This window comes from Lynx canadensis, chromosome A2, assembly GCF_007474595.2.
Source record: "Lynx canadensis isolate LIC74 chromosome A2, mLynCan4.pri.v2, whole genome shotgun sequence".
Classification (NCBI taxonomy): Eukaryota; Metazoa; Chordata; class Mammalia; order Carnivora; family Felidae; genus Lynx; species Lynx canadensis.
The window spans coordinates 156,246,904-156,265,662 of NC_044304.2; the positions used below are offsets into that span (position 1 = coordinate 156,246,904).

At 48.5% G+C, this 18,759-nt stretch overlaps 1 long non-coding RNA gene and 1 gene segment (V, D, J or C); one reads left to right on the top strand and one right to left on the bottom strand.

Annotated features, from left to right (window-relative positions):
* LOC115509287 overlaps nucleotides 1-18,759 on the top strand; it is a 196,018-nt gene that overhangs the window by 18,375 nt on the left and 158,884 nt on the right. Inside the window, 1 exon segment of the C gene segment in view lies at nucleotides 14,946-14,955. Coding sequence covers nucleotides 14,946-14,955 — 10 coding nt within the window.
* On the bottom strand, nucleotides 1,893-4,363 carry LOC115509297. The gene is made up of 2 exons (XR_003967292.2): nucleotides 3,173-4,363; nucleotides 1,893-2,874 (listed from the first exon to the last, which is right to left on the bottom strand). It is a non-coding gene; the product is annotated as an uncharacterized LOC115509297 (long non-coding RNA).

Below are 18,759 nucleotides of genomic sequence, written 5' to 3' on the forward strand. Positions count from 1 at the left end.
CAGAAATGTCCCCTGATCTGGCTTCCGTTCCCAGGTCCAGATTAGCAGGACGGGAAAGATCATGCATCCATATGTGATCATCACAACCTCCTCCTGGGAAGAGGAACCGACCCAAACAGTTGTGGGTCCCCTGCTTTGTACAAGATACCGTATCACATAAAATGCAAAATGAAAATCAGTATGTTTCTTGTCTTTGACAGTTTTAGCATCTGCAGTATTCAATGCATAATATTCGTCTTAAATATTTGACTATTTCTATTGGATTCACCTGTCACCCGAGTGTAGGAGAATCACAACACTGCAAGTGTTGGGTACGTGAATGCACGACCACGGTTCAATTCTGCAGCAGGAGAGATTCACAGAGGAAAATAACACTATTACTTACTGACAACCTACTACATGCCAAATAAAAGTCCTTTATTTGCAAAATTTCAATTAACGATGAGAAAAAAAAAAGCCTAAGAGGCAAATGCAATGACTGCTCTCATTTTAGAGATGAAGGGATTTGCCCTTAAGTTAAAGAACTTGACCATATTGAATATCAGCTGGTGAGGGGCAGATGTGGGACTCAACCCCCCCTCCCCCGTCTGACTGCCTCCTGAGCGCTGTTTACAACTCTCTGCTATCACGCATATTCGTGGGGACATCTGCCCTCAAAGCCAGAATGCTGCTGCCTGTTCTTCTCAGCCTGGGTAGCTCTAATGACATCGTTGACAGAGATCAGTTTACCCGGGAGAAAGGGGCGTGGGAAAGAGTTCCGGCTGGCCGCCGTGTGTGCTTGGCTCTAATTCCAACTCCAATACAAGCCGCTCGTCAAGACCTGAAGCCAGCCTCTTGACATGGTGGGCTGAGAATTTTCACGTAGGAAATGAGACTAATAATATCTATCAGCATCACTCAGAGTACTCCAAAGAAACAAAACAGACTATATGTGTGTGTGTGTATGTGTGTGTGTGTGTGTGTGTGTGTGTGTGTGTGTGTGTAACTTATTTATTACAGAGAATCAGCTCACACAACTGGGGAGGCCAGTAAGTTCAACATCTGCGAGCTGAGCTGGTTGTGCTGGAGACCCAGGAGGAGCTGATGTCCAAGTTCAAAGGCTGTTGAGCATGAAGAGTTGATGTTCCGATTCGCAGGCCAGCAGCTGGACAATTCTCTCTTACCTGGGGTAGAATCAGTCTTTCTGTTCTATTCAGTTCATCAGCTGATTGGATGAGGCCCACCTACGTTATGGAAGGCAATCTGCTTTACTCTACTGTCTAAAATGTTACTCTCACCTAATGTTAAAATCTACCTATGTAAATGTTAACCACATCCCAAAACACCCTCTCAGGAACCCCCAGAATGATATTCCACCAAGTGTCTGTGTACCCTGTGGCCCAGCCAAGTTGACACACAAAATTAGCCATCATACTAACTTCTAGGTTTGTATAAAAGATTTAGGGGTTCCTGGGTGGCTCAGGCATTTAAGCATCCAACTTTGGCTCAGGTCACCATCTGACGGTTTGTGAGTTTGAGCCCTGCATTGAGCTCTGTGCTGACAGCTCAGAGCCTGGAGCCTGCTTCAGATTCTGTGTCTCCCTCTCTTTCTGCCCTTCCTCCAGTCTCTCTCTCTCTCTCTCTCTCTCTCTCTCTCAAAAATAAGCATTTAAAAATATTTTTTAACCACTAATAAAATTTAATAAGCCAAAGTACCTAGCACATAATAAGAATCTGGATATATTGATTCCTTGTGCTAGTCTCTGACAGCTTTTTCCACCATTTCCTATGTGCAAAGGTAGATATGGACACATTTTACCTAAAACTCCTATAGCTGTCACAGAAATGGTAATATTTATGCCTGATGATTCATTTTGAAATTATCTAGAGCATGTAACATACATCCCTTCTCAGCCATTTTAAAATAAACTTTATTGACATAAGAATTATATACAATAAGCATTCCACACTTTAAATGAATAGAGCAATGATTTTCTTTTGCAATTTATATGTATGTACCCATGTAATACACACCCTACAAAGATACAGAACATTTCTACTGCCCAGAAAGTCCCCTCATGCTCCTTTCAAACACCTCTCTCCATCTCTGACAAGTTAGTGATATGATTTCTATCGCTATAGATTAATTTTGCTTAGGCATCTTTTTAATGGACATTTCAAGTCTCTACCCATCACAATAATTCACAGATAAATATTCAAGAGAGTGAGGTGCTTCGAGAAAGTTCTGTGGATAAGGAGTGCTTGAAATCATGTGAGATACCTGATCCATGTCAGGGACAATTCTATCTGGAGACAGATGGTTTGAAAAAAGGATCACCGAAAGCTCTTTCTAGCAGTTTGCAGCTGTTTCTATAAAATGTACTTACTCATTTGAATTCATTTCTTTTTTTCATGTGTCCCTTCATTCAAATTATTTTATAATAGAGTGTTGACACAAATTCATCATCTCCGAGGACATTATTTTGAGTTCCTATCAGATGCATACATAGCTGGGTTTCATGTTCACACACTGTGTGCTGGGGCTGAGCAGACCACGGGCAACTGTGGCTTTGTTGAGAGGTCATTCCACGTTGGAAGAAGGGTCCCCTTTGTCTGGACCCAGTGCCGAACCCTCAAAACACAAGCGTTGAACTGGAAGATCCCCCTTTCCATTCTGGCCTGCCACCATTCTGCACTGTGTGTTCTTCTGTCTCCTGGACCAGCGACGTCCCAGGCGCAGACGCGAAACCCACTCACGGGTTTGCATGGCCCCAATTCAAGGCTTGACGTTGTGGTTATAACATCAGGCTCCTCTTGGGTTCCAGCTTTAGTGCCTGTGTCCTTCTCAAGGCCCCAGAGATGCTGATTCACTGAGCCTCCAGACATGTGGTCATGCTAAAGGGAAACCAGCAGACAGGAAGGTGACCACAGACAGGAAACACAAAATTATATACCCAGGACCAGCTACATAATTTGCAGAGCTCATGGTTCAGATATTATTAAGAATTTGAAGATCACAACAGCAGAGCACTGAAGCCGGGGTGTGGGGTCTTTCTAAGTGGGGGACTGTGGGCAACACGATCGTTTCTGAGCTCCGCTGTCCTTATTAATTAATTCCAGCCGTTCTCCACAAGAAGCTATTCCCCGTGGAATGCATGTCTCAGATGAAAATAACAGAGCATTTTTCACTTACCCTGGAGGTGGCCACTTCCCCACAGTCCCTCACACACGTGAATACCTCTGTGCTAACACATCATCGGCACCACTGAGTAGCCATCGTCCTGCCACGAGGAAAGGTCACTCACAGGTGCGACGTGTTTCTGCTTGCCGCTGTCTCAGCCCAAACGAGGGAGGCGGGTGCTCTGCTACCTTTGGCAGGTGTCCTGACTCGGTAAGAAACAGAGCAAAACGGTTCCCCAAGAGTTGATGAGCCGGCCCTTGAGGTTTGGAAACCCAGTATCAGGAGAACCGTCGCTGGAAGGATGTTAACAGGACGCTGGTCAATTAAGCAAAGCGGAAACGGATACTTGGAGGAGGAGTTGGGACGCACAAGTCATAAAAGGCATCGGGAAGCCCTTAATGATTTTTCCCCAATTCAGCACTATAGAAACACGCAGACACACAGAACCAGTGCATCGATGAAGAATTCTATCACGGGAGGAAAACATTACATAAGGTTACAAACTGTTTCGCAAAAAAGTGAAGGCTTGTGTCAGTTCAGACAAGTCCTTTCTTCCCATCCTAAGCTGTTCACGTGTACGTGGAGCTTTTTATCTGACCCTCTGGGGAAGGGCTGCGGCCCCCTGCGAGGGTTGGCTCGGCCCAGGCAGGAAGAGTGACGTCTCAGAACGACTCCCCCGAGAGCCTCCTTCCCCGTCCCTCAGCACACATTCCCAGAAGAGCCCTCCGTCCGCCCTGCCCCTGCCATGAGCCTCAGCCTCCTGTGCTGTGTGGCCCTGGGTCTCCTGCAGGCAGGCGAGTCCTGAGCAGCGTCCCTTTCCTGAGTGCAAATCTCAAGGTCCCAGCTCTAGGCCTCTCTGTGGTGTCTGTGGCATCAGCTTTGTCTCCTTCTCCACAGGGCCCGTGAATGCTGGCATCACTCAGACCCCCAGATTCCAGATCCTGGGGACAGGACAGAGCATGACGCTGAGATGTGAACAGGACAAGGACCACGACTACATGTCCTGGTATCGACAAGACCCTGGACATGGGCTGCGGCTGATCCATTACTCCGTCGGTGCTGGTACCACCGAGAGAGGAGAAATCTCCAACGGATACAACGTCTCTAGGTCAAATACAAAGAACTTCCCTCTCACGCTGGCGTCCGCAACTCCCTCCCAGACATCTGTGTACTTCTGTGCCAGCAGTGATTGCACAGCGCTGCACAGCTGTCTCCTCTCTGCACAAAAAAAAGCAGGGGGAGGGCCTGCGCCCCGGGACTCAGCAGAGCCCTCGGCACACTCCCAGCCCCCACCCCCCGACCCGAGCCCCAGAGCCCCGAGGGGCCCAAGCGCCCAGAGTGAACCTCGGTGTGGGCTGAGGTCCGTCTGCAAGGCACTGACAGCCTGGCCTGGACCCGACCAGACCTCAGGCGGCCGTGTCTCCACCTCTGGTCTGTGCTCTGAGCCGCCTGGCTGGCTGCGAAGGTGCTTCCCCAGCTCTGACTGTTCTACCCCCTGCCTAAGTCTGATGCTTCCGGGATGGAAATTGTTTGCACTGGGTAAACAACACAATGTGTTATTAACAATGTGTTATGAAATCAGATCTATCTAGACGCCCCCCTCCTTGTCTCCCCCTGGCACCTCAGTGCATTGCTCTCCGATGCCCAGGTAGGGACCCTGCTCCCCCCAGCCTTTCCATAGGGGCAGCCCCAACAAGGCCCTGCTGGGTCTGTCCTCTAGCTGCCTCCGGGCCCAGCTCGCACAGCTCGCTGGCCCTCGGCTCTGGCCACACTGCTAGGCCCTCAATTCTGCCATGTCCCTTCCCATCTCAGGGACACCCAGGGCTATTTCCTCTGCACTGGGCATGAGTCCTTCCTTCTTGCAATGGCTGACGCCCACTCATGCTCCTGTTCAAGGTCACCCTGGGTGGCCTGCCCTTTCTGGGCACACCTGTTTCCAGGGGAATGGCGGACACAGCTGGTGTATCTCTGTTCTAGATTTTCCAGACTTTTCTCTCAATCGGTTTTAAAGTACTGGTATCATAGAGACAAACTTCTCTGACAACCGTACATCGAAGGCTGAGCTGCTTCAGACTCTGTGTCTCCCTCTCTCTCTGCCCCTCCCCTGCCCACACTCTGTCTCTCTCTCTCTCTCAAAAATAAATATTAAAAAAAAAATTAAAAATAAATATATAAATTTCAAAAACAGAAAGGAGGTTACAAATACTTATTTAGTCATCCAAGTATGTTACAACATAAATCCTGCTCCCTGAGGTTGAGGGGATGGACAGAGAGGGTGATGTCACTAAGTGAACTCCCTTGCGTGGATGAGGGGCCTCCCTCCTCCTCCGCTCGTGCTCAGGAGAACCTGATGTGACGAACATCCTAGCCCTGTCCTGACCCTGCGATGGGCACCAGACTCCTCTGCTGCGTGGCCCTCTGTCTCCTGGGGGCAGGTGAGTCCTCAGAAAACCGAGTGAGTGCATGTGTGTGAGCGTGAGGGATAAATACATGCAATGATTGCAGTCGATTTCCTCCTCGCTGTTCCCAATTTTGTCTCCACAGGTCACACAGGAGCTGGTGTCCTCCAGTCCCCCCGGCACAAGGTCACAAAGAGGGGCTGGTACGTGGACCTCAGGTGTGACCCAATTTCTGGTCATGCTGGCCTCTACTGGTACCGACAGGCCGTGGGGCAAGGCCCGGAGTTTCTCGTTTCCTTCCAAAACGAGGACAAAGTAGACTCCTCAGGGATGCCCAGCAACGATCGGTTCCAGGTGAACAGGTCCGAGGGGTCCTACTCCATTCTGCGGATCCAGCGTGCGGAGCCGGGGGACTCAGCTGTGTACCTCTGTGCCAGCAGCCCTACCACAGTGGGACACAGCCACCTCCTTCCTCTTCACCAACCTCAGACTTCTCTCTCCCTGCACCTGAAGACCATAAACAGGCTGTCCCTACTCATCGTTCCCCAATCACAAGAAGATTTGGATATCAGCTCTCAGCTGTCCTTGGGTAGAAAAAGACACTAAACTCCTGAAGGGAATGTAAATGAGGGTGGATCAAATAATTATGGCCTATAGGGTTGGAAGACTCCCAGGGCTGGCTCCGGGCTCCAAGACCAGGACTGAACAACAGGGACACAGTGGTCCTTCTGCAAGACCCGAGGCTTTCCGTGTAGTGGGCGGTGCCTCCTTCTCTGCATTTGTGGTCCCATCTGGGAAGTTTGTGTCATTCTTGACATATTCTTACTTCTTTTTTTTTTTTAATTATTAATTATTTATTTTGAGAGAAAGAGAGAGAGAGACCATGGAGGGGCAGAGAACGAGGGAGAGACAGAATGCAAAGCAAGCCCCAGGCTGCCAGCACAGGGTCCAATGTGGGGCTCGAACCCACAAGCTGTGAGATCACGATCCGAGCCGAAATCAACAGTCAGACACCCAACTGACTGAGCCACCCAGGCACCCCCATATTCTTACTTCTAAAGCCTCTCTGTCCCTGAAACTTTGGAAGCTTGAGCAACACAGGAGCAAGTCTGTCTTCCTGTATGAAGCCAGGTCTTTACTGCTTTCGTGGTGGTGACGGGACAAGAAGGATCATAACGACAAGATGTCCCATCCTCTGCCCAGTTTGGACACGCCATTTTCTCTCTCTGTCGTCATTTTCCCACGAACAGCTTCCCCAGGCGCGCCTCGACGCCCTGAGTGAATCCAATTTTTAGAGACGCAGTGTTTTCTTTGATGCACTGGCCTTTTCATTTGAAAAAATTCCCTTGAATTCTTTGATTCAAGAAGACAGGATATTTTCTTGATAATAATGCCCCTATTTCCTTTTTACTTATTTTATTTGCTGCATTATATATCATGATATGTTACTTGTTATAAATATAAATAATTATGCAGTTATAACATCTTCCACTCACCCGCCGGTGAAGCTGTAGTTTGTATCTATGAAGTCAAAAGCTATGGTCAGAGCTCATAGACTCATGGATCGTGAGTTTCTGGGTGTCCTAAGAGATAGTCCAGGACCCTGAGTCTGGGATAGACTGTCACAGACTCAGCAATGATGGAGGTGCCCTGAGCCTTTCACAGCTGGTAAGGGGGTTACAATCATCCCAAATCCACTTATCAGAAACTGTGGTGTCTCAGGACACCAGATTTGTTTCCCCAGAGAATGGGTGTTCTTGGAAGAGAGTTTTCCTGGTCTTATTTTTTTTTTTCATTTTTATTTATTTATTTTGAAAGAGGGAGAAAGAGAGAGAGAGGGAGAGAGGGCATACAAATGGGGAGGGGCAGAGAGAGAGGGAGAGAGAATCCCAAGCAGGCTCCACACCGTCAAAGCAGATCCCGACGCGGGGCTCGATCTCACAAAAACGTGAGATCATGACCTGAGCTGAAATGAAGAGTCCAATGCTCAACCATCTGAGCCACCCGGGCACCTCAATCCTGGTCTTATTTTAATGTGGCATCAGCAAAGCACTGCTCAGTCTGCTTCCCTGTGTCTCTGGAAGTGAGCCAGGCTAGGGCCCAGTTGGGAATCCCTTATCCTTGGAAGGCCATGCCAGAGACTTCCTTCCCAGGCCCTGTTTCCAACTGTGCCACCATTCTCCACATGACCCCGGCAGTCCCATCTTCCCTCCTTGCTGCCTAAACCAGGACACGCACATTGTACAAGCTCTCCATTGGCTCACCTTGATTCCGTCCATCCTTATTTTCCCACTAGACGCTGTATCCTCCATGACTGCCTATTGTCTTGTAAGATGTTCCATATTTTTCTTATATTTCAATTTTACTTTTTATTTGCACACACGGGACCCCATTGTGAAGGTAGTCTTGTTATATTCCTAGTCCTCAGCTGATCTGTATTTTGGAGGTACGGTTGGTTGATTGCCCCCTTGGTGGTGGAAGAGGGGCGTTTTTGTTTACTTTTAGTAACAGAGATAAATGAGCCTTCTTATATTTCATCTCCCATACTTTTCTTCCTATTTTAGACTAAATACTATTTTCTTCCATTCCTCCCATTTTGTCCCTCTCCGTCTCAGGAGATAGTTTTAAGGGAGAAGATTTTGGTTGGACTCTCACTGCCAGATGTGTGACAGCAGTTAAGTAGAAAGAGGGTGGGAGATTAAGCATGGCATCTCAAAGGAGTAGAGTCAAGGTTCGGATTGGTGTTGGGATTAGGGTTTAAAGAAGTTGAGCATAAAATTTGCAGGATGCTGGGGTTCCTGGCTGGCTCAGTCAGTTGAGGGTCCAACTTCAGCTCAGGTCATGATCTCACAGTTCATGGGTTCAAGCCCCATGTTGGGCTCTGCGCTGACAGCTTGGAGCCTGGAGCCTGCTTTACATTCGTGTCTCCCTCTCTCCGCCCCTCCCTCGCTCGTGCTCTGTCTCTCCCTCTCTCTCTCTCTCAGGAATAAATAAACATTAAAAAAATGTTTTTATTAAAAAAGTTTGCAAGACGCTACTTCTGGAATATTCTCCCTGCTGACTATGCAGACACTTCCCAGCATCCCTTGGGCCATTGCAGAAGAAACAATGATGCAACTTCAGTTACCGGCCACAAGATGTCACTGTGATGCCACTGAGATCTGAGGGGCTCGGAAAAGTCTGGGAGAGCAGCCTGGGGAGGGAGAGGGTTAAGAAAAACAGGCGTGGATCCAACACCAGGCAGATGTTGAAGTTTTCCGTTATTGCTAGGCTACCTACAGCTATGGAAGAGGTGGGAGGTCCCTCTAAACTTTAATGAGCTCCACAGTTGAAGGATTTGGATGAGGCAGGCTTGATGTCAGGGGCAGGTGCAGACAGAGGAGCAACTGTCTCAGAGGAGTATGGGAAACCAAGGGGGTGGGTGCACCCTAAACTCAGTGCACCGCGGCCACACCCCGTTGCCCCTGCAGGCCTTGCTAAGCAACGTCTACGTGAGGAGTAGCTGACCCCTCCTGAGCCAAGTCAGAAGGGACCCTGGGCCAGGCAGAGTTGGAGAGGTGGGAGGCGATGACATCCCAGGCAGACCCGTTTGTCCACCGAAGAGCTTCCAAGCTCGCTCTCCCAGTCCTGGGATGACAGCATTTAGTTGGGACAGCACCCTTCTCACCCTGCCCCTGCCATGAGCCTCAACCTCTTTTGTGTGACTCTTGGTCTCCTGGGAGCAGGTGGGTTCTGGACTCAGCTGGAACCCCGAGCCATGATTTTGCCAAGTCCCAGCTCCAAGCCTTTCCCTTTGCTTTGCAGATTCAGGTCACGCCTTCAGCCTTGCCTCGACCCTCTGTCTCCCTCTCCCGCAGGCCCCGTGGATGCTGCAATCACCCAGACGCCAAGATACCATATTATACAAACAGGAACCAGGATGATCCTGGAATGTACTCAGGATGAGAACCATTTTGCAATGCACTGGTATCGACAAGACCCAGGACGGGCTGATCCATTATTCAAGTGGTACGGGCAGCTCTGTCAAAGGGGGTGTCCCAGAAGGGGTACAGGGTCTCCCGAGGGAAGAAGGAGCATTCCTCTCTGACCCTGGAGGCTGCCGGCACCAACCAGACCTCTCTGTACCTCTGTGCCAGCAGTGAGACCACAGCACTGCATGGCCAGCTGCTCTCTGCACAAAAAGCTCAGCCGCAGGCATGAAGGACACTCCCGCCTGAGGCCTTGCCTCAAGAGGGGAAATAACAGCCCTTACCCAGGCTTTCGCCTGACTTCCCAGTGATGGGATCTCAGGCCGAGGGGCCTTCTTCCAGGGACCCTTGGTGTGAACTGAGGTCCATCACTACAGGAGGGGGGTGTGTAAGTAGAAGCAAATAGCACCTAATGTTATTCCACTCGATCTGGAATATTCTGGTAATTGAGTCAAGCACAGAAACAGTAGCATCTAACATGAAATCCTTTCTTTTCAATGGAGAGGAACAAAGCAGAAAGCAGCTAAGCAGGTTGAAACTCCCTGGATGGTCTGGGATTCTCCAGATCTAAAACTACTACATAAAATCTCGGGCTTCAAAAACACTGCACACCCTGCAAAAATTCTCTGGAGGAAAAAAAAATTGTTAATAACAATTTATAAAACACATAAGGGGAAATTTCCCGCTCAGGGGAAATGTTAAAGGCTGTAAACAGCAGCGTTACAGCCAAAGAGACTACAAACTAAGTTTCTGTCTGTGGTTGTCGCCTAGTGTTCTGAACCTTCTGGGGCTCGGGAGGGTTCGAATTCTTAAGGAAGGAACCGAGTTCTTACCATCTCTTTGGTTTACACTGAAATCCACAAGCTCCTCAGGGTTTTTCTTGTAAAATATTACAAAATGATATTGGGCAATCATTTTATTCTCCCCACAGTCCATTTCCCTCCTTGGGTCCCTGTAGGTAAAAGTCCGAACCCAGGAACGATGTGGCCTGGCTTGGCATCCATTAACTCCCAACAGTGGGCAGTCCATGGTTGGGCTTTACAGGAAGTGCAGACCCCAGGAGGGTGTGGTCCTGCACTGCCCTTGTCCACTCTGAACAAGGTGACTGTACCTGTGATTTGCTGCAGGCTCACCCACGACGTGCTCACAGAGAGGGGAGAAGGCTGCTTGCCTGGCAAAAAAGTCAATTCACTGATGGGACAATCTGCTGAAAGCTGAAATGAAATGCTGGGTGGCAAAACTAACAAATGACCAATTCCCCAAACTATGGGGTTTACAGCACGTTAGGGTTCGTGGAATTTCTAAAGCGTTGGAGGATGTTTTTTTAAGTTTTTGACCCTCGAAATCTCAGCCATTGATCCTCAGCTGTTTCTTAACAAACTTGTTAGTCAAGCTTATTTTGATGCCAAATTTGGAGGCTTATATATTTCATTCTTGGAGAACTTCTAACATTTTCAGTATTTCATGTATGTGAGTGCTCGTCTTCTCTTATTTGCGTGTGATTTATTTCCAAATCGGACTATGTGGAATGCAAGCATAAAATTGTGTAGGTCTCCCACCTTTTATGAAACTTACTTATGCTTTAGTAACACTTTATTAAAGTATAATTAAGAGAGAGTAAAATACTGAAATTAACACATGATACAGGTACAGCTTGGTAAATTTGGACGAATGTATACACCAGTGCGACCTTGACCAAAATCAAGATAAAGAACATTTCCATCACCCAAGAAAAGTTTCCTCATGCTCATTCCCAATCAATTTCTCTTCCAGAGCTAACCACTTTTCTGATGTTTATCACCATATTTTGCCTATACTTGAACTTCATGTGAAGTAATTTCAATCTAAAATGGGACCAGAGGATATAAATTGAAAAAATCTCATGCATGTGAACCCTCAGAAAAACAAAACGTAAGGACTGAGAGACTGATTTCCCACAAATGCCTCATTTATAGAAAACTGTTAATGTTGGAATTTTCTTAATAATAGGGAGTTGGTCGGGACTTGCCTCATATCGCCCTCGGGAGATTTTTGCTTATGGTTTCCAGAGGCATAAACGAGAAATGACCCAGGTCATGTTGGTCTTGCAAAAGAAGCTGAATTGAGCTTTGTTTGCCTGACTGGACTGGTTTTTGTCTGTATTTTCAAAGCTGGTCTCCCTTTGTTTTCAATTCTAACAGACCTAACTGAGCTCTCTCCTCTCCCCATCCCCTGCCCATGGGAACAGCCCATCCCCAACCCTCGGCGGACTCCCCTGGAGCTTGCTTCAGTCTTCCTGTCCTGAACCGTACTTCCTCTGCTGTTTCCCCAAGCTCATCTTTTTGACAATTTTGATCTGGCCTCAGTTTTCCTTTTTATTTAGGTTGACAGCTACATAAATAGAACCATATAATGAATGCTCTTTTTTAATTGGCTTTAATCTTTCTCAAAAATTAATATTTTTGACATGTACTCACGTTGTTGTGTTTATCAGCAGTTTATTCTTTCTTATTACTGTGTGGTATTCCATTGTATAAATGTAGTGAGATTTGTTTTTCCATTCTATTCTGCTTGGATACCAGGCTTGTACCGGTCTTCAGCTGTTACGGATAAAGTTGTTCTGAACATTCTTGGGCAAATAGTTGTGGATAAACGCGTTTATTTCCCTCAGGTATAGACAGAAGAGTGAATTACTGATTCGCAGGGTGGATACACATTTGACTTCATTAGAAAGAGTTGAACGGTTTTCCAAAGTGGCCAATTTACACTACCGAGGGATGGGGGTCCCCTGGCTCCACATTCTCACCAACATTTGGTGACCTCCATCTTTTTGTTATTATCCATTCCGTGGGGAATGTAGTGGTATCTCGTTTACATTTCACCACTGAGTAATGATGTTTGCTTTTGGGCCATTTCTATGTTCCTATTTTCTTTTGTAAGTGCCTGCTTTTATATATGTTCATTTAAAAAAAATTGGGTGGTTTTTATACTATGGATTTGTGGGAGATATTTTATGTTCTAGATAGGAGTCTTTTGACCATTGAATATGCCGAGTCTGTCTTCCTGGAGTGGCTTTGCCTTGTGCTTGCCTGATGTTGCCTCTCAATGAGCTCAAGTTTTACATGTTTGTAAAGTCTCATTTACAATTTTTTACTTTTGGGACACCTGGGTGGCTTAGTTAGTTAAGCGTCTGACTTCAGCTCAGGTCATGATCTCAAGGTTTGTGAGTTCAAGCCCCGCATCGGGCTTTCTGCTGTCAGCACGGAGCTTGCTTTGGGTCATCTGTCTCCCTCTCTCTCTCTCTCTCTTTCTCAAAAATAAAATAAAACATTAAAAAAATTAAAAATAAAACATATTAAAAAAAGAAATTTATGTAATGTTTTTACTTTTCCATCTCGTGCCCTTTGCATCCTGTCTAAAACATGTTGCCTACCCCAAAGTTGAGTCTTTTCCTCCTTCTTTTTTTTTTTTTTTTGAGGTTTATTTATTTATTTTGAGAGAGAGAGAACATGAGCGTGGGAGGGGCAGGGAGGGAGGGAGAGAGAATCCAAGCAGGCACCACATCATCAGTGCAAAGCCTGATGTGGGGCTTGATCCCATGAACTGTGAGATCAAGAGTTGGGCCCTTAACCAACTGAACCACCCAGGTGGCCCGAGTCTCTCCTTTCTATTTCCTGCTCTGCTCAGCTGTGGCTGCCCCATTCCTTGTTCTTTGTCATCAACTGAAAATGCTCCACCTCCAAAATCACAAGGTAATGACCCCACTCTCTGCCCACAGCTTCTTATCCCTCTTGTTCCTTGACGTTATTGGGATCTCCCATCCATTGGTATCCATGCTTCCTTCCTGTTCCCTGGGGTCCTTCCAAAGTCTCATTACCTCACACTAGGGTAAATTCAATGATGTTACATTCTTTTGCTACAACCTTACAAACCATCTTCACTCTCCCACCAGGAACTTCTTAGATTGCCCTTACATCGCAGAAACCAAGCCAGAGTTGCATGCACTGATCTCTCTTTTTCACAGCGACAGCCGAGTGCCATTCTAATGAGCCAAACACCTGCACGAACCAGTATCGCGATAAATCACTGGTTAATAACCTTACCTGCCTTTGCATCCCTGCTTTGAGATTCCAGTGTTCTTGTGGGTGGCGCAGTCGGTTAAGCGTCTGACTTCAGCCAGGTCACGATCTCGCGGTCCGGGAGTTCGAGCCCCGAGTCGGGCTCTGGGCTGATGGCTCAGAGCCTGGAGCCTGTTTCCGATTCTGTGTCTCCCTCTCTCTCTGCCCCTCCCCCGTTCATGCTCTGTCTCTCTCTGTCCCAAAAATAAATAAACGTTGAAAAAAAATTTTTTTTAAATATCTAACATGTGTCTAATATTTCAAACCTTTCTCACTCACCTTAAAATTTGCGTTTCTTTCCTTCTTGCTGTTTAAATCAAAAGCCAAGGGCACTGTCCCGTGAAGGACAACAACCGTGGGGGGGGGGTCAGAGTGAGGGTCCTGAAGAGGGATCTCCCCAGAGCACCATGCTGTCTACCACTTACGTGAAGAAACTGGCCTGCCTTGAACTTGCCTAGGTGAGAGTAGATGAGGAATATAGTCATTCTTCCCTGAAGCCTCTGGATTCTTTGTCCCCGAGTCACACTGTTCATTTTCATGTTCACGTTTCTCTACGCTTCTGCTGAGTATCTCAGCAGAACTAATTGCAGAATGTTTGGGCTTTTGTTGCTTTATTTTTTTAAGCCAAAATACCGTCTCCAGACCTCCTTCTCCCTTGTTATGTCTATTAGTGCACAGGTGTGGCGGGGCTAAGGGAAACTAGTAAGGGAAGAAGCATCATCCTAGGCCTGGGGTAAGTGGGTGGCTCTTAATCCCTGAGCCAACTGGGCCCAAGGAAGTGACACGTGTGGGTCCCTGGACACTCAGGCGCCGTGGCTAAGCCTGTCGGTGCTGTGGCCTCTGGACGGAAAAGAACTGACTGTGAGACGTAGCCCCGAGAAGGGAGCTGAGGGAACAGATCTCACAAAGAGTCGGTGACCCCGTCCCCTTTTCTCCCCTGCCGTTATGTCCCACACGCACAACCCAACTGCAAGGTCGAAAAGAAAGGACCCCAGTAAGTATCATCCATAGAGGTCAGCCTCTTAGGACAGGGTGGATCTGAAGGGATAAACATAAACGATCCAGAACATTACACCTGGGATTGCCTCGAGGGTGAGAAACCCCAGGGTGGCTAAGCCTGTGCTATAAGCCGATAAAGTCACGGAATGGTTTCTGGGGAATCTTCACTCCTAGTAATTTATAGGCAACCCAGGCCCCTCTGGATCCAATCAGATGGACTGAATCGTGGTGACTCTGCAGCACCAGCTACTCAGGACGAGGGGCTGGGAATGCTGTCGGGGAAAGGCACACGCAAAGACAAAGCTTGGTTCGAACCTAACATCTGACAGGGGATTTGAGGACACACAGGGAGGGTGGGGACAGAGTTTACTCACAGCCCGTCACCCCAGCCGGTGCGATGGTGGGCGAGCTCCAGCCGGAGAAGAGGTGGGGTAGGGAGGGCGGGTCGATGGGGGGGAGGGGTGGTCAGCAGGTGCATCAGAGGAGGCCAGCCTCAGAGAAACATCAGCGCAGCCCCGTGGGCCCGCCTTCCTGCCCGTAGGCTGAGAGGGGAGTCTGGTGTGCCGGGCCCCGCTGTCCGTGGGGTGATGCCAACAGGGCAGTGCCATCACAGAATCATCTTCCAGCCAGGAAAAGGGAACCCGAGAGCTCAGCTCTTACCCATCAGGACCAGAACCCTGAGCACAAGAGCCACGGCACTGCCATGGGCTCCAGGCTCCTCTGCTGGGTGATGCTTTGTGTGCTGGGAGCAGGTGAGTCCCGTGAACAAGGACAAGCATCGGTCTTCCGAGCTGGCTGACTCCTGAATCCTCCACTTTACCTTCTGGGTAAGCCATCAGGCTCTCTCCCATGCTCATTTTATGTCTGCATTTCCCACAGGGCCAGTAGAGGCTGGAGTCACCCAAACTCCAAGATACCTGATCAAAGCAAGAGGACAGCAAGGGTCACTGAGATGTTCCCCTATCTCTGGGCACTCCAGCGTATCTTGGTATCAACAGGCCCTGAATCAGGGTCCCCAGATCATCTTTGAGTTTTTTGAGTATACACAAAGAACAAAAGGAAACTTCCCGGATCGATTCTCAGGGCAACAGTTCCACGACTACACCTCTGAGCTGCATGTGAGCTCCTTGGAGCCGACGGACTCGGCCGTGTATCTCTGTGCCAGCAGCTTGGCACAGCCCTGCAGAGTCACCAGCCTTCTGTGCACAAACCTCCCTGCTTGCTCCAACAGCGACAGAGCACACAGGCTTCCACCCAGGGTTCACTCCTTCCAGGGAGCTTTTCAGTCATTTCGAAGACCTTTCCTGCATCCCCCTGAGCTCAGAGCACGACCCACACAGAACCCAGGCTCACGGGCATGCACGCGCACCGAGCATTTCCACATCTGTCCCCACAGTACCAGGCGCTTGTCAAGTCCTGGGTGACTCCAGCATAGGAGAGGCAACCGAGCCCTCAGCGTGGGCTAGACCTTTTGTATATATTCTACGTTTTAACACTTTGTGACGATCATCCAAATCAAATACTCCTCTACCTTTTTTGTAGATGAAAAGAGGTGAGGAGGCTAAGTGGTTTCCCACGTGTCTCCTGGTCTAGAAGAGGCAGAACTGGGAAGTCAGCTTGTCTGTGTTTCTCAAGCCCCAGCTTCCCCCACGTACCCTTCCCCCACCCATAGCCTCTGAGCCTCCCCATCAGTAGTTAGAGGCCCAGGCACCCCCAGAGCCCCCTGCGGCCCCGCTGAGCCGTGATGGAAAGTCCATGCACCATCGTGGCCTGTTCCGTGGCAGCACTGGGGGACGTATAATTCCACATGGATTCCTCGTCATCTGTACCCATTCCTCATGTCTTTTCCTAATCTGTAGTTTACGTTTTCATTTTTACGGGGTGCTTTGCTGCACGCGAGTTTGATGTAATGCAGTTGAAATGACAGTTTTCTTGGTGTCTCCACGGAACAAATTCTTCCTTAAGTGAAAGCCTAAAAGTATTTTCCTTAATTTATTCCAGGAAAGTGACAATTTTACGTTTCACAAGAAAGAATAAGTGTACCTGGAATATATTTTCATGTGAGGAATGGAGTGGAGATCCAGGAATAAGACCAAGGGACATATACTCATTCGGGGCAGAGGAAATAGCCTGTGCAAGGAGAAACCTGGACCCGCTTGAGCGTGGCTGAGACAGAGAGAGCCAGGGGGGAGGTGGGGGGCAAACAGTATAGGACCTTATAATGCTACAACCTCACAGAAGAAAGGCATTCAGGAGCAGAGACCATATGAGTGAAGGTCTACGTCTGGATGTGGAGGGTGGTTGAGGGTAGACGAAGGTGGGAGGTGAATGAGGGAGTCACTGGCTGGCTCCACTGAGAGCCAGCTCTTATTTCCCCAACACCCAGGCTGGAGAAATGTCCCCTTCACCTCCCATTCTGTTGCAACTCTGCATGGCCACCAGGCTCTTGTGCTGTGTGGCCTTTTGTCCCCTGGGGCCAGTGAGCCCTCTAGAGCCCTGTCCTGGGACACACTAAGCCCTATTTTAAGCCTTTACTTTGAGTCTACCTTATCAGGGTCGCTCTTGGGCACTGTCTCCTGCTTCAGCTTCTCTCAACCTCAGGTGCCACGGATACGGGAACTACCCAGACCCCCAAAGTAACAAGAACGGGACAGAAAGGGACATTGAGATGCGTATGGTTGTCATCTGCACTATATGTATAGGTATCAATAGGACCCCGAACAGAGCTAAGCTGATATAATATCGCACCCACAAAGGAGAAATCCCCGACAGGCCTGTGACTTTCTGTCACAGCCACAGGTGTTGTCCTCGTGTCTGACAGTCCATCCTTGACCTCTGTGTCCTCTTGTTCCAGCCGTCACCTCACAGCCACCTCCCTGCACAGACAGGCCAGCAGAAGACACAGGTGGGCCTGTCCCCATCAGGGAAGATGTCATCCCAGGGAAGCCTCTCCTGGACTCCCTAAATGGCAGCATGATCAGAAACAGGATGTCAAACACTGGTATTCAAAGGTGATGGAGAAGAGAGAAAAATGGCTCCTCTATTCTGTTGGGGGGGGGGGGGGGGGGGGGATTCCCAAGGCACACATACCCATGGGAAAGGTTAGGGGCCAAAGTAACCAGCCTAAAATCCTGAACCATGGCATGGATATCCACGTCCACGTATCCCTGGGCAACACCAGAGTCACCTAGCTGAGGGTCCCTCAACCCTGCGCCCCGGTGTCCCCCAGCTAGCACCCTGACAGTGTTGCGGACGGGGTGCAGGACCCTTGCCCGGCTCCCCTTCCTTTGCCAGATGAGTAAGGCTGTTTGTGAACTCAGAGGCTCCATTTATAGGGAGAGGCCCTGTATTAGTCCTTGAAGAATTGTAAGAGTCTTTCTGGGTGGAAATAATGAACCGCTTGCCTAGGGTGGCCCAAGGAGAGACTGAAACCCCAGTTTGCCTGAATGATTCACATCAAAGCTTTAAAGACTAATACAGTTTCATCTCCTAAGGCAGGGGAAGACCAAAAATAGACTATTTATTTCAAAGAGTCAAACCTGACAAAGACCGGAGTCAGAACATCTTCCCTGGGGACAGCCTCTCTTCCCACTCATTTGCAAAGACTTTATTTGAGGAAGCTGTGACCTGTTGACAGACCCTGGGACAACATCACAATCAGCTTGTAACAATGCTGGTTGAATTAGAAGCAAAGAACAAACTGAGGATTGCTGGGGGGGTGTTGGGTGGGGGATGACTGGGTGATGGGCGTGAAGGAGGGCACTTGTTGGGATGAGCACTGGGTGTCCTGTGTAAGTGACGAATCACTAAATTCTCCTGAAACCATTACTACACTATATGCTAAACTAACTTGAATTTAAATTAAAAAAAAAAAAAAAAAGCATTTCTAGCCTGTAAAAACGCCAACTTATTTTTACTGAGTTTGGAAATGCAGGCACTAGAGGGCGCCCATGCCCCTTCTTTTTCAAATCAAGGGATTCTTCAAAGCTTGTTCTGTAATGAGGAGTCAGGACCTCCCTTCCGTGGCGGTGGTCAGTCTTTCAGAGATAGGAGCTGTGCAAATTCACAGTCGGCACCAGCTAAAGGCAACATCAAGTGTGCGAACCTCACTGCCCACCTTCCTCGCCAGGGAGAGG